We start from the raw sequence: 15,593 nt of genomic DNA, 5'->3' as shown, positions 1-15,593 counted from the left end.
TGTCCCCCCATCTGACTCACGGCTCTCTGGATAGGTGGATGGAGAGAGGACGGGGGGGGGAGAGGTGGGGGGTGGGGGGGATGCAGACAGTGAAGGATGGATGCCATCTGACTCTGTTTAAACTCAGCCAATGGACTCATAAAAGGAGAATCTAGATAGAACAAAGAGAGAGAATTCTACTAAAAGTAAAAAAGGATTTTTTTTCTTAATTTAATGTTTCTCTCTAATTGACTTTTAAAAATCTTGGCTTATGTTTCCTTCAATGCACTGTAAAGTTTTGGAGTGCTTCTGTATTCAAAAAATCTCACAGGAAATAACCACGTCGCGCTTCGCCTCAACGTCCTTCCTCTGCTTTCACTAATTTTCTTTTGATTTGCATGACACAAGTGCAACCTCCGGCTTCATTCTGTCACGCAGATCAATTTATCCCGACCGGCAGGACTCGGCTCTTTTGTTTTTGAGAAGAATTCATCCTCATTCTGAGCGGGTGACTAAATGACACGGGAAGATGGATGTGTTTGCGGCGTGCACGAGGGCAGGCGGACGCCGCGGTCTTGTGTCCGGCGTCGCTGCATGTCAGTCTGCTGTCTGGCCCCACTTTAATGGCCTGTCCTCGGAGGGCCCTTCTGAGACCGCGGTCCCACCAGCAGCCTGTGACCTCACACTCGCACGCAGCGTGGATGGAATAACACTCCGGCAAGCTGTGCGCCCCGACACATCGCACTCGCAGCCGGTATTAACCCTCGGAGGGCACACGCTAACCTGGGGCAATCATTTCTTGTCTGGGAATTCAAGAAGCTGCAGGATATATGTTTTTTCTTATGAAAAATACACACACTGCAGAGGGTAAAATCACACCGGCCTTTTGCTTCTCGTTCTTCTCCAGTGTAGCCCTTGTTTTCCCCACACCAGCAAGTGTTGTTCCCGTTTTGATGGAACGCTACGGAAGCTGGTGCCGCTTCTAAGTTGCCTAGCCAGCCATGATTTTTATTTTTCTAAGTGGACTAATCTCCGAACCCCCCCATATTTCTGCTTCCCCATCAGACACCATCCGACCCTCGTCTCCCATTATCCAAACGCAAAATAGATGAAATGCTACCTAGATGAATTGCCCTTCAGCTTACTTTCCTATCATCACCCGCCATCTAACATGCTCCTTTTCATAATGAAAACGAGCCCCGTCTTCGTTTATCTAATACAGCCGTATAACTTAAGTAGTCGCTTTGATGAGTCAAAAAAGGAATAGGTAAGTAATTGAGCCTTGGCTGCAGAGGCTTTTCCATTCTGTTTCATATCAGTGCTGCTCTGCATTACAGTAGCTGCTCATCATGTTGCACAAGGAGAGGCACAGATTTGGGAATCTTCTCTGATGAGGGACTTGGACTGGATGAGAGCTAATCAAATATTCTGCAGCTAATACATAATCTATAGCGCGCTGTGGGTGTATTACGTTTGTAGGGTGAAGTTTTCTATTGTTTAACTGGCTGTAGTCTACCGTGCAGTCTTTAAAGATTTCACATTTATTGCTCACCTGGAGAAATCATCTGTGGTGGGACTTATTATAAATTGTAGGTGAATTTGCAGCCAAACGTGTGATATGAACAGCTTAGTTTGAGACGGCACTGAGAGCTGTTTGAGTGCAGTGGCAAAGTAGAGCAGTCCATCCTGTGTGTCACATTTGAATCCCAAGCTAGCCTTTGTGTCATTTAAAAAAAAATAGGGGTCTCTACTAAAATCCCACCACCTTGGGGGGCCCGCTAAATGAGTTTCAGTTAGGCGTATTTCAGAGCGAGGCTGAACTCCGCTGAGGGCAGGTTATTAAAAATAGAATCCGAAATGGACGCTAGATAATCAAAGTAAGATGATGGCCGTGCTGAGCTCATTTGTGAAGGAATTAAGCACTGTGGTACACTAAGATAATGTCTCCAAATTCACTACATGATTTGCTTAATGAGACACAAAAACGTGGTCCCAGAGGTGGCCGGCAGCTTTTTGGACACTGTGTGTCCTCTTCTTAAGAAGACAACAGCAATTCAATTTTTGTTCCTTCACTCATCTGCCCTGGACAGTTGCATCCTAATTTACTAATTATAACTTCCAGATTAGTCCACATGTCACGAGAGATGTGCATGGGACTGAAGCATGGAAGGAGTGTGAAGGGTGGTGTAATGGCTGGAGGTTGTCTGTCCATCCGTCCGTTCTCGTCGGCACGGTATCTCAGCGCCTTGAGCGCATTTCTTCATGTTTTGCACCAACGTTTACTTGAAATCAAGGAGGAGCTGGTTAGAGTTTGGTGGTGGAAGGCAGGTGTGACCTCAAAAAAACACGGTTCATTGGCTGGAGCTACAGAATTACTGTGTTAGGTCTGGCCGTTTCTGTAAAATGGGACAAAATTACCAAGTGATGACATTTTTGGCATTGACGTGAACTAGAGATGTCAGGGTGGGAACCATAAAAGGTTCTTTTTAAGCCTTTTGAAAGCAGATGAAGCGTATGGAATGGATTACGGTTTGTATCAGCTCTAATGCCCCCATTAGTATTTTCAGCTAACAAGTAGCCCAACAGTGTTGCTCCCAAGGCAAAGAAGCCCATTCTAAAGTAACAGCATGAATTGGTGTTGTCACAGGTTATTTCCAAAAAGCTTTGTTCATGTAAAGCAGATGGTTAATGGTTTCAGGGTTTTGCAGTCCCATTAGCAGATCTGTCTGCCATCATTAGTAATAGTAAGGCGAAGAAGCACATTTAATAAGTAATAGCATGGTGTGTTCACAGGTAATGTTTAAGAAAAGATTTGTTGCAGATAATTCATGATTTCAGTCTTTCGGGTAGCAGCAGCTCTATCCCCAAATTAAATAAAGAGAGTGATATTTATTGGATTTGGGGAAGTTTACTCCAGTAAACCCAGCCCAAACTGAACACATTATCATCTGAGTCTTTCCTCTTGTAACGATAAAAGGAAAATAATGTTTTTAACGAGTAAGCTAAACAGCCAGACAGGAAAGTACCATTCTTACATTATTCATTTACATTTACTATTTAATAAAGAAGAAACATGCTTCCTCTTTACTTACTTACATGTATTCTTTCTATATTGAACTAATGAAGCTAGCTATAGTTAATATCATATCGACTAAATGAACTACAGCTCAAAAAAGAGTCTAAAATCTAAAACCCTTGTTCCCCCAGCCCCCCTCCGGTGGACATTACTGAGAGTGAGCCCGGTCAGGTGCTCCATGAAAGCAAACCACTGACCGACTTTCATTAGAATGAACGGCGCCGCCTTCAGCTCTATGTCCAGTTCTTTTTTTAAACATCCCCACGTACTCCCCAACTGCTCCAGGGCCATCAGACTGGCCCTTGGACTTATTTCACCCCCGTCAGCAGCAATAACCCCATTTTTAATTTATAATAATAATTTACTTATATCCTAAATGTGCAATAGAGGCCTCAATGTACGTTTTGCAATCATTCATCTATGTACTACACTGATTTGCTCTGGCGCTAATACTACATTTATATTGTATAATTTAAGTAATATTCATGACCATACCAATTCCTGAATACTTAATCACAGATTCCGCTCCCGTATGATTTACACTACTGTTTTATAGTGTATTAAACATATGTTCATATATTTTCTATTTAAATGATTTATTGTCATTATATAGTGTTTTACACAGCACACATTTGACATAACCATTTATATTGTTCCTTCACGTTATGTTTATATTTAGGCCTATTTGTATTCAAAGTGGAACAGAAAACAATTATTTCTCCGGGGGATCAATAAAGTACTTCTGACATGATTTACAGGCGTACCAGCAGTAATTTAAGGAGGAGCGGATTATCGAGCAGTCTTTCAATTCTCTTTTGGTTTTTCTCCCGCAGACACTTCCTGTTCAAGCAGGGCTCTGGATCATCGGCTCTCCTGTCCGGGGCGGGGCAGGGTTACCCCCTGACCTCTGGGACAGTGTACTCCCCTCCACCCAGGCCTCTCCCGCGGAGCAGCGTGACCAGACCGCTGTTCACCTTTAACAAGCCTCACCGCTGCTGCAACTGGAAGTGCACGGCCCTGTCCGCGTCCCTCCTCACTCTCACCCTGGCCCTGCTGCTCACCTACGTCATCGGTGAGTCCCGCCAAGCGGCCGCTACCGAGCACGCCGCCATGGGAAGCCGCTATTTCATTTAAGTGAATATACACATTTGGCTTGAGGGGGGCACTGGCAAGACCCTGCCTTATTAAGACACTGCTTAATAAATGAAAAATGAATACAAAAAAAGAATACAGAAACAATTTTTAATCAATTCAAATGCAACATGCAATGGTTACAAGTGTAAAAATATACAGAAAGAAAAAAATCACATTAGGGGAGAGAGGATCGATAGAGATCAAAGCGGGACTTCTGAAAATGTTCTACTACTACTTACTCTAAAGGAGTTGGCTTTCAGCACAGCGGGCTACGTACTCTAAATGTGATCCTCTGTAGGAAAGTCTGAATTTTAAATGAGCGATCCAGGACTGCAGCGCACCAAACCATTATTCTGTGATGAATTTACACATCCAGGAAGTACAAACTCATTCCTTGTTTTTCTGTCTGGCTCACACACCTACAGACACACAAACACATGTCTTGTTACTATTTTTCATTTGTTGGGGGGGGGGAGTAAAAAAAAGCTTGGATGACGCTTGGAAAACCTGTAGTAACTCATTTGGTGGTGGATGTGCGGCCGGGACGATCATCAGCAGAGTCTTTCAAAGTCACACATTTATTCAGTGATCGCTTCCAATTGCAACCAACTCCCTCTTCTTTGCCCACCTCACCACATCGTCTCCCCTCCGCCACATATCCCAACCCGCCACCCAGCCAGGATTCATTCCTCCGTTATGGCGGTGCTCAAGGTCACGGCGGAGCAGGGGGGGGGGGAGGGGTTCGCATTAATCACACTGGAACACACATCACAGACAGACATCACACACGCACACTGGCGAATTCATGCAGATGAATCCCCAGGCTGCACCGCGCGCTTCCATTAATGCCCCGGCCCCGGTAATTAGTGCATTAGTGAGGAGTGTGAGCGATGACTCGAAGATGACATCACCTTTTAATTGGTGTCACGGTCCACTCCTGCTTGGCAACGATCGATCTCCATGTTGACATCGCCACGGCAACCACGCCAAGACGTATGGGGTGTATAAGTACAGATGAAAAGTTATCCCTTTACATAAAAGAGATCCAAATAGCAAGATTAAAGTGGCCAGGGCCTTAATGTCTCTGTCTGAGGGGAGAGGTTGAGACGCAGGCTACCAGATGATTAGGTTCCCTCATTACATAAGGACCGACATTTTAACGAATTCATTAACAGCCGCTCACAAGAGAAAGAAAAAACTCCCCCAGTGGTTTGGCTCTTTTTCATCTTCATCAAATAACAGCCATGCTGATTTTTATTGATTTTGTCTCTCATTAAATCAGGTTGGTATTGAATATTAATTTGTATCATCATAGTCATTATAACAAGAAACAGAATTGATTATCTTATTCAAGCAGTGTTGGAAATATGATAATGAGTCATCCTATTCCAAATATAATCAGCTCTTGCAGGTTATTCTGGTTTATTTGAACATAATTAATAGATTTTCTCAGCGCATAACAATACATGCCATTTTTAATTAATATTTATTATTCATGTATACCATTTTTCATGTATATGACCTACCTCTTTCAAGCAGACCCGGGACCAATAGTCAATAACTATGTTGACCATTTTCAAGCTCAAATACCAAATAGCCCTTTATTTACAGTTGCTCAGTTATGACGCTACATTTCTTTATTGTATGTCATCATAAAGTACATTTTTTAAGGGTTTTGTTGACGTAACTATTCTTTTACATTTAAAGACCATTTGATTAATGGATTAATCTCAAAATGTTAGCTATGATATTGTCGCTAGTGTTGAGTAGGTAACTTTCTGCGTAAATAATCTGTCAGCGGGAAACTGCGGAAACCTCCTCCCAAATGAAGACATGTGCAACATTTTCCCTTTGCAGTCGTGCCAAGCTGGAGCCCAGCGCTTCACAATGTCAGAGACGCTTCTCGTCCTCCTTCTCCGAGAAACTCATGGCAGAGCAGCTGTTATATTTGGCTGATTCTTCTTCTCTTCTCATGACGCTCAGCCAAACGTTGCACATTCCACTCATACCGCGCTCGTCGGTGGCTCCGCTTGCAACGGGGCTCTCGCGCGCTGCAGGTGGAGGTGCAGCGGGACCAGTATGGCGTAACTTTGAGGTCATGGTCATAATAAACACACAAAAAAAATATTTGGCCAGTTCGAGTCCCATCTCAGATCACCAGAAGCTCTTTGTGCAAGTTACATGGTTATTAACTTGGTGGAAAAAAGTAACCCGGCAAATGATGAGGCAATAATATTATGTCTCAAATGAAGGTTTTCTAATTAGCACAATAATAGGGGGATGCGTGATTGCAGAGATTATGCCGTGCCTAAGTGATTGCGGCGCACTGTATGCCCCCTGTTGTGATTAGCTAAGGCAGGGCTCCTCACTGTCTTTACTGCCCTCTTTCCTCTCCTCCCATACCCCCCTGGTGCTGCGAGGCCAACGAATGGCTTTGTTAATTTGTTTATCTCCCAACGTGCCCCTCCCTCCTGCAGTCGTGGCTTGTTATTAAGCACAACACGGCCATCAGATATGAGCAGCAGGCATTATGATTGCGAACGGGGCATTTAAGGAGAGATAGAGGACAGATTAAGATTGCATCTGTAATCTTGAAGAATATTGCTACTGACAAACTCTTCCAGTAACTCGCTTTACTATTTCAAGCCTCATTTGAGTTCTGCCTCCACAAAGCAAAAGCACACAAAGACCTACCTACTCAAGTTGTCAAAAAAAATAAGCTAATTAGAGTATTTCCTGCATTATTGAATGCCATGCTGTTTCAAACGGTTACAACCCTGGGTCGCTGAATCAAATATGAGGAGAGGGTGGAATATGTCAGTAATGAAAGATAATCATCTCCATGGCAATAGGGAGAAGCTTCGGATGTAATAAAATGAGCAAGTCAGTAGCAACCTGCAATCAAATAATCAGCCCTCAATCACATTTCACTTGCACACGGTGACACATTGTACACGTCTTACTTATTTCAAATATTTTATTAGCAGCGACAAAGATGCAGGAAGGACATGAGGGTATGACGATGGGGCCGGATGCAAGTCAATGGCATTATATTGGAATAGAGCGATTAACCTTCGATGCAGGGAGATGTTTTTGGGGATCATGGTTGTGGGGAAGTAGCTGTGTGGACGGTGTACACTTAAAGCCAAGATCTCCTTTATAGTTTTGTTGTGCAACACATGCTGCTTCAGGGGCCCGCGCAGTTCCATAAAGAGCCAAATGAGTCATTAGTGGCTTTAAGTTCATTACATTCACGCTATTTCTTTCAGTAAATCTGCTTTCACAGTTTAATGGCAATTCAAAGCATCTGCCCTAAAAGTTAGCCATTATTCACAGGGGGTCAAACCGAGTACACCCTGCGACTGAACGCACAAGAAGAAAGAAAGTGTGTGTGTTGTGTTTGTGCGTTCATTAGTACTGCAATAACGATTGTTTCCACTATCGATAAATCCACAGATTGTTTTGGTTCCTCGCAGCCTCGGGTGATGCCTTCAAATGTCTTGTTGTGATTCAACTAACAGTCAAAATCCAAAGATAGTGAGAATGGCACAGTGGAAGGTGCAAAGATTTGGCTTTTTTGCTGAGAAAATTAAACAAATAAATGTATTTCTTTTCTGTTTACCCACTAATTGATTATTCAGTCAATTGCATCCGATTGAATGTTCATGAAATTTGTAGGCTACAATAATCCTGAAACAGTCCGGTCCATTAGTGAATTGGTACAACTGAATTGATCCAGGAACTAAGGATGAACAATTTTTATTTGTAAAGCTAGAAAAAAAAAGATTTTTAAATGTGATGATTTAATGACGTAGGTCCTTGTAAAGTGAAGTGAGCTTTTAGTTTTGGTCCGTTGGTTGAAACAAAACAACTAACGGTGACTATTTGTTGTTGCAATGACGTTGAATTTATCTTCCTTCTCACAGATCTTAGATTGTATAATTTAAGCAACAAACTAATTAATTACGAATCTTAAATAACAGACTATGTGCATGGTGGCTTGAAGTGAATAACAGTACTTAAGTCGCTCCCTCTTGATCTGGATTTCTCCTCCAAACGTCCTAGCCAGCCTGGTGTGTCTCAAGGCGCTGTGCTGATTATAGCTTCTAATGAATTAAGTGCTTGTTCTATTCCGTGGTGTTGACCAACCCGGCTGACAAGTTGAATAAATTACAACTAGGATCTCAGTAGCACATTATGGCAGCCATACATAATGCCAAAGAAACATTAACTGAGACACACACACTCACATTTAAAAAAAAATATGACGATAAGGATCTTGGGAGACTGTGGAGCATTATTATTAGATACTATTTTTTATTTTCATTTTATCCATTCATTTCCCAGAAACACTGAAAGAATAACTGAACATTAAGGCCTCATCTAATTCCGTGCTTATAGACAATAAACAACAAGATCCAGACAGAAAGCAAACCACTAAAATACTAAATAAAAGGGAGCAAGGAAAGCTAACATTTGCAAATAAAATAAAAAAGCCACCTGCAGCTATTTTTATGGGACCACAGACAGCACAGATGATGGGAAACATAATCATCTTTTCCTCTTTCATTGCTGCATCTTCTTCCATTGCTGCATCTTCTTTCATTGCTGCATCTTCTTCCATTGCTGCATCTTCTTTCATTGCTGCATCTTCTTCCATTGCTGCATCTTCTTCCATTGCTGCATCTTCTTCCATTGCTGCATCTTCTTCCATTGCTGCATCTTCTCCCATTGCTGCATCTTCTTTCATTGCTGCATCTTCTTTCATTGCTGCATCTTCTTTCATTGCTGCATCTTCTTCCATTGCTGCATCTTCTTTCATTGCTGCATCTTCTTCCATTGCTGCATCTTCTTTCATTGCTGCATCTTCTTTCATTGCTGCATCTTCTTCCATTGCTGCATCTTCTTTCATTGCTGCATCTTCTTCCATTGCTGCATCTTCTTTCATTGCTGCATCTTCTTTCATTGCTGCATCTTCTCCCATTGCTGCATCTTCTTTCATTGCTGCATCTTCTTCCATTGCTGCATCTTCTTCCATTGCTGCATCTTCTTCCATTGCTGCATCTTCTCCCATTGCTGCATCTTCTTTCATTGCTGCATCTTCTTTCATTGCTGCATCTTCTTTCATTGCTGCATCTTCTTCCATTGCTGCATCTTCTTTCATTGCTGCATCTTCTTCCATTGCTGCATCTTCTTTCATTGCTGCATCTTCTTTCATTGCTGCATCTTCTTCCATTGCTGCATCTTCTTTCATTGCTGCATCTTCTTCCATTGCTGCATCTTCTTCCATTGCTGCATCTTCTTCCATTGCTGCATCTTCTTCCATTGCTGCATCTTCTTCCATTGCTGCATCTTCTTTCATTGCTGCATCTTCTTCCATTGCTGCATCTTCTTTCATTGCTGCATCTTCTTCCATTGCTGCATCTTCTTTCATTGCTGCATCTTCTTTCATTGCTGCATCTTCTTCCATTGCTGCATCTTCTTTCATTGCTGCATCTTCTTTCATTGCTGCATCTTCTTTCATTGCTGCATCTTCTTCCATTGCTGCATCTTCTTTCATTGCTGCATCTTCTAACAGTCACAAAAGAGGTTGTGGTGTAAACACATGCTTTGCAAATTTAAGCCAACCAAACATCACCTATGGGCTATTAGTGACGTATACTGTATATTAAACAATCGTGTCAATCATTAACCACCTGGTGAGGTGGACAAATTATTCATGTTTGTATTCAAATAATTTGAAGAAAATGTTGCCTCAGACACAAGAAGTGGAGAAAAACATGATTTTATAACCACTTTGTATAAATCTTTCTTCTGTAAGTATGTTAGTGGAATAGCAGAAAGCTGTAGGTGGCCATCAACATATAATTTGCGAAATCATTTTCTTCTTTCTAAGTTTATGGATAGTATTACACTAACAATTAAACAATAGCTAAATATTTTAATAGGTGTATAGCTTGCGTTAACCAGGGTCGATTTGACTTTAGATTCAACCCAAATTTCAGTTTCTAAACAAAAAGAAGAGGAAACATTTGTATCAAAGGAACAGTGAGTTTCTAGCTAAGCTGTGTAATATTTTCATCGGCTCTGATTTTAAGCTTGCACCTCATTTTAACTGCTAGCGGCTCGTTCTATTGCCTGTGGACTGTTTGGATTGGGAATTGGTCTACTTATGAGATCCAGACAAAGTCCATTAAGCGGTTTTAGAAAGCAAAATAAAAATAAAGAGGGCGCACAAAACTAACAATTCAATTTTAATTACTTGTAAATATAGCCAAGAAAGTATTTCTAATTGTGAATCCAAATTGGTCGATTTTTAGGCAAAGCGATGATGTTGTTTGATGGTATGTGTCACGGTTTGGTCTCCCTTCCTGTTTTAGTTTGAAGTTTCATGTTTCTTGTGGTGCTGGGTTAACTTCACTTCCTGCCTTGTCCCGTGATTGCCTGAGTGTTTCCACCTGTGTCCAATCACCTGCACCTCCCTCGTGTATTTAAGCCCCGTGTGCCTGTTGTCCCCTGTCGCGTCATTGTCTACTGTCGTTCGTCGTGGGAGCACGTATGGTCTAGGAGAATAAAGAGCACCTTTTGATTGAAAAACTCTGCGTTTGAGTCCTCACTTCAACCTGCTCCAGCCCGACCCTTACCCGTGTGACAGTATGTCCACTTTAGGCTAGATCTATAAGGTGAGAAAACAGCTGGGATACATGCAGAGGGCGCCACGCTAGAGTTACAGTCAAAAGAAGCCTTTAACAGATTTAAACATTAAAGTTCTTGACAGATGACTCCCATTTAGCCGCTGCAGGTTGAGGGACCTGCTACAGTTCACACCGAACGACTCTCACTGGCTTACTGGGAACAGATCGAAGCCGTCATTATTGTTGCTGTCAGTAACCTCTACTCTCATCTGGAATGGGGGGGGGGGAAGCCCCTAATGGCTTGGTGACAATTGAACAAAAAATATGCATCACTTACAGTATGCAGATGTTTTGTCCTGTTGACAAGACAGTAAGCAGCACCCTCGATCCGCCGCTTTGGAAAAAGTGTACATGATCTCGGATTGAGGGAGCTGTGGTCTCTAGGTGGTGGCTGCCATTGCACCAGTGGTTTAACCACAAGGCTTGCCGTAGACTAATGGGTTTATATCTAACGGTATATATTGTCGTATTCCCCAACCTTACCATAGGCGTCTTTGGTCTGAGGCCGGTGGGGGTCCAGCGCTGCTTGCTCTCACTGGCCGTATAGCCACCGAGCTGCGTCCATCTCTCGTTGCAGTGTTTCAGTAAACACACCTACTCGTCCTTGGGAATACAGGTGGGAAAAAATGAGGCATAGCTTTATCCCTTTTTTCATTCTTTCAGTTAAAAGTACCAACTTACCAACTTACCAACTACCAACGAGACTTAGTGGCTGCACCCATTTCATCTCAAGAATAGCAATAGTAAATCCTTTTATCAAACTCAATTTTCATGAGTTTTCGATTCAGTCCGTATGAGCAAAGTAATTAAGTGTAGAAAACCCAAAGACGGAAGGTCTGAGGAATAAAGGAGCAAAGCCTTTTCTGAACAAAGCCTTGTGGAAGAAAAGACATGGTCAAAATAAAAAGGATAGTCCCAAGTCTACAGTAAATTGGAAAAGCTGAAATGTGCTGATTCACTCTGCTGAAGATCTGCCACTTTCATTCAGTCAGAGCGGTGCCCCGAGTGCAATCAGACAGCACAGTCTGCAGGCCACCGCACACATACTGTACTTTGTGATGACTGCACTGAGTGGGAAGAAATGCTTCACAAGATTTCAAAAAATTTAGAGACATCAGTTCCTGAAGCAATAGGTAGGCGGTAAAAAGCACGATATAATGAATGCTAAAGTGTGGAAACTATCCGGCTGAGATGATAATAAACCTCAGCGGACTGAACAGAATTGCAGTCCGGTTTGCTAGCAGGTGATGGGCAGGAGGCCATAGATTGTGCATCGGGGTAAAGTCAGAAGGGTGAATCGGGTTTCGGCCCCAAGCCGCTGAGGTGTCGAGTCGGGCCCGTCATGATGAAACGTTACCTTCTCCCCCCCCCCAGAGGAAGCTTTTCCAACGGGCGGTCATCTGTTCGCCCGGGATCCGCAGCGATGGTCTTCATCGCGCAGCTCTGTCAAGGACGGCAACTGGCAACCAATTATCTACTCAGCGGGGCTGAGTGGGTAAGATTGGCTGCTATAACTTGTTTCCAGTGGGGTCTGGAAGCTGTAACCCTTCCTGTGAGGAGGGCACTGGTGAAGAACAGTCGTTTTGAAAAATCCTGTCACACGCGCAGTGATGTGTCGCTTTTATGGTAGCGTATATGTCATTATTATAGAATTGTTTTTTTTTTTTATAAAGATTTTGCTATTGTACCACCAGGTTATTAAAATCATCTGTGCGTAACCAGCAACATAATTGTGTTGCTTCATAATTTTTTCTCTTCACTTTCTATTCATAGAAGCCTTTTTCCTGATCTTGTTTACTGTAAACTAGGGTGTTGATGTTTTTGCTGAAAAGAAAAGAAAAACATATTTTTGGGTACACAAGGAACAGAAATTTATTGCAAAATAAATGTTCTGTTTTTTTTTTTTTACAAAATGTTTGCGAAAATCTGAAAAAAAACAAATATAACAACCAAACAAATATAAAAAAATGTGACCCTTATATGCCTGTGTATTGAATCAAAGTGTGTGTGTGTGTGTGTGCGTGGGTAACTTTGTGATTGGGACCTTTTGTGTGCGTCCTCCTCACCCCCGGCTTCTATAAGCCGCCCGCTTCATGCCTCATTGGGGTCGGTATTGATTGGTCCAGATCCCCTTTGTTTCTTATTCCTCTCTTTTGGTCGTGTGATTCAGCTCTAAGAAACCCGCTGGCCTTTGCTAAAACTGCCCTAACAGCTGCAGGACCCTTTGGTAAAATTGCTTTAGATGGCCAGACAGACTGTGGTCAGAAAGCTTGGGAATAGCGAGAGGGCGCTTTTGGTAAAATGTCTCCAGAAGGTCAGCGAGGCTGCAGCAAAATTAGCCTCAACTGCTCCGACAGTCCCGCACGCAGGTGGACGCTCTCAGACGTGTGCACACGGACGCCCACGACATCTCAGCAACAATTTTTTTTTTATTCCTTAGCGTCTCCATGACTCTCACGCGAATGCGTGCGACCAAACAGAATTTTGGTAACCGCGGTGTTTTTAGCTCACGTTGGACGGCGGGGGGGGATCCAACATGGCGCCGCTCCCCTCCTGGTGTAACACTATTCTGTCTGTGGTAACATGAGTCAGCTTTCAGAGCAGGAGCAAGGGAGACAGCGAGTGGGAGAGAGGTGGTTGGTGGTGGGTGTGACAGGAAAGGGGGAGAAGGCGTGATTATAATTGAAGGAACAACAGAGAGAGAGCGACGCAGGAAGCGGATGTGTGTACTCGTTGTACCGTCGCTACCGTGACTAACTAGATGACAGTGACTGCGAGTTTTTACTGGTAAATAAACACCCGGGGACACGGCAAATCACATCATTCGAGAAGTGTGACGCCACCTCCGCTCTGCCTTTTACCAATCTGGTTGTCATTTCGCCCCCCCCCCCCCTTTTTTTTCTCTTAATCCAAACAGTACTTCCAGTTCCAGATTAGCAAGGTCACACTGACAATGGAGTCTAAGGTGTATAGCAGCCGTTGTGTGATGTGCTGCTCGCACGCACGCACGCACACACACACACACACGCACGCACACGCACACACACACATACACGCACACACACACACACACATACACGCACACGCACGCACATTTGAAGCAAATGTCAGCAGACTTATAAACGTGTGCTCTTAACAGTGATGACATTAGTAGCTTTCCATGGGGGTTTGTGGGTATGAGGTACAAACCCACGTCCATCAGAGTGGGGGGGGAGAGGCCGTCGGGCGAGGAAGGCGCCCCTCAGGCTCTCGGTCTCCACTTTAACGCCGACTTAGACACAGATTTGTTTTATTGTCTCTGAAGTCTCTCTCCTTCGCTCTCCTTCACACTCGTTTGCCCCGTTTGTCTCTCTCCTCCTTTTTTGGACCACCTTCTCTCCACCCCCCCCCCCCCCCCCCCGCCCTTCCTCTGCTCTTTTCTTTCTCCCATCCCTCAGAAGTCGTGGCTTAGCTAGAGGCTGACACAGCCATGCAGAACCCGGGATGAAAAATGGCTTTCACTGTACATGCTAAAGTGCGCGCTAAGTCGAATGACTGATGCTCTTGAAAGCGCGTGCTGCCCGGCTGTAGTCTTTGGGAGTCAGATGGAATACAGTTGATGGGTTATCTATGTGCGCGAGCCAAGAGGTCTCTGCTACCCAGCCGGGGTGTGTTTCCGCTTGTGCGAGGGTATTGATAAATCATTTTTAACCAACTGTAGTGCTACCTTGGCTGTAATAGCTATCGATAAGACAGTATATTCCGAGTCAATCACACCCATTGTGCCCGCAGCCCAACAAACACCAGATAACGGCATGTATAGTGTAACATAGGCATCTCACAGGAATGCACACACACACACACACACACCATTTTCTTTCTCTATCTCCTCCTTTTTCTCCTACCCCGAGTGTGAAACCTAATCATCACTGGTGCCCGCAATCACTTCTATCTAATCTGGAGAGACACACACACACACAAACACACACACACACACACACACACTAACAATAGTAGCAGCAACTGTGAGCTACTATTATTTTTGCTTCCACTCAATAAAAAGTCTGCGTAGAAACCATGCCTATCTGAAGCAAGCAATGCTAAGAATCCCCTGGTTCAGGGTCGACATTTATAGCAATAAAAAAGAAACGGGTTGCATCCGAACGCCTTTTGCATTCCAGCTGTTGAAGAAGAAGAGGCGTGGAGGAGAGGTCCTCATCTCCGCTGCCTTGCTAAACTACATCCACGAATTTCCACCAGCTTGGATTCGTCTGTTCTCTTATTTCTCTCTGTGGTAGTTTGAGTAAGCTTTAAAAAAAGCTACATCTAGGACCCCCCCCCCCCCCCCCACCTCTCTCGACTACTTCTCCACCTCGGCCCTTCCCCCCCGCACCCCGCGCTGCTCTCTTCAGCCTGCAACATCTTCCGCGCACGTCTCGGCGGGGAAGCCGACAGCGAGGGCCCGGCACAGAGCCCCCACCCCCCCTTTCCCACAGCTGTGCAGTCCTATTACCTCTGGCAGTCATCTCACTGTCACACTGATCAATGATTCATGCGCGCGAGAGCTTCGGCCTGTTAGCTCGCCGCACTGCTGCTCGCTGTCGCCATTGCGCCGCCACTGCTGCCGCTGCTGCTGCTGCCGTTATAATGACTGGACTCACTCTGAGTTTCTTCCTATCCCTCTCTCTCTCTCTCTCTCTCTCTCTCTCTCTCTCTCTCGCTCTCCAGCT

At 44.0% G+C, this 15,593-nt stretch overlaps 1 protein-coding gene across 1 annotated transcript in view; it reads left to right on the top strand.

Annotated features, from left to right (window-relative positions):
* Positions 1-15,593, top strand: part of tenm1 (teneurin transmembrane protein 1) — a 153,030-nt gene that overhangs the window by 55,691 nt on the left and 81,746 nt on the right. The window contains exon 5 of the mRNA XM_037462334.2: positions 3,889-4,127. Within this exon, the coding sequence (XP_037318231.2) occupies positions 3,889-4,127 (239 nt within the window). The remainder of the gene's footprint in view (positions 1-3,888; positions 4,128-15,593) is intronic.

This window comes from Pungitius pungitius, chromosome 2 (genome assembly GCF_949316345.1).
Source record: "Pungitius pungitius chromosome 2, fPunPun2.1, whole genome shotgun sequence".
NCBI classification, from domain to species: Eukaryota; Metazoa; Chordata; class Actinopteri; order Perciformes; family Gasterosteidae; genus Pungitius; species Pungitius pungitius.
This window is presented reverse-complemented; position numbering and strand designations above follow the sequence as displayed.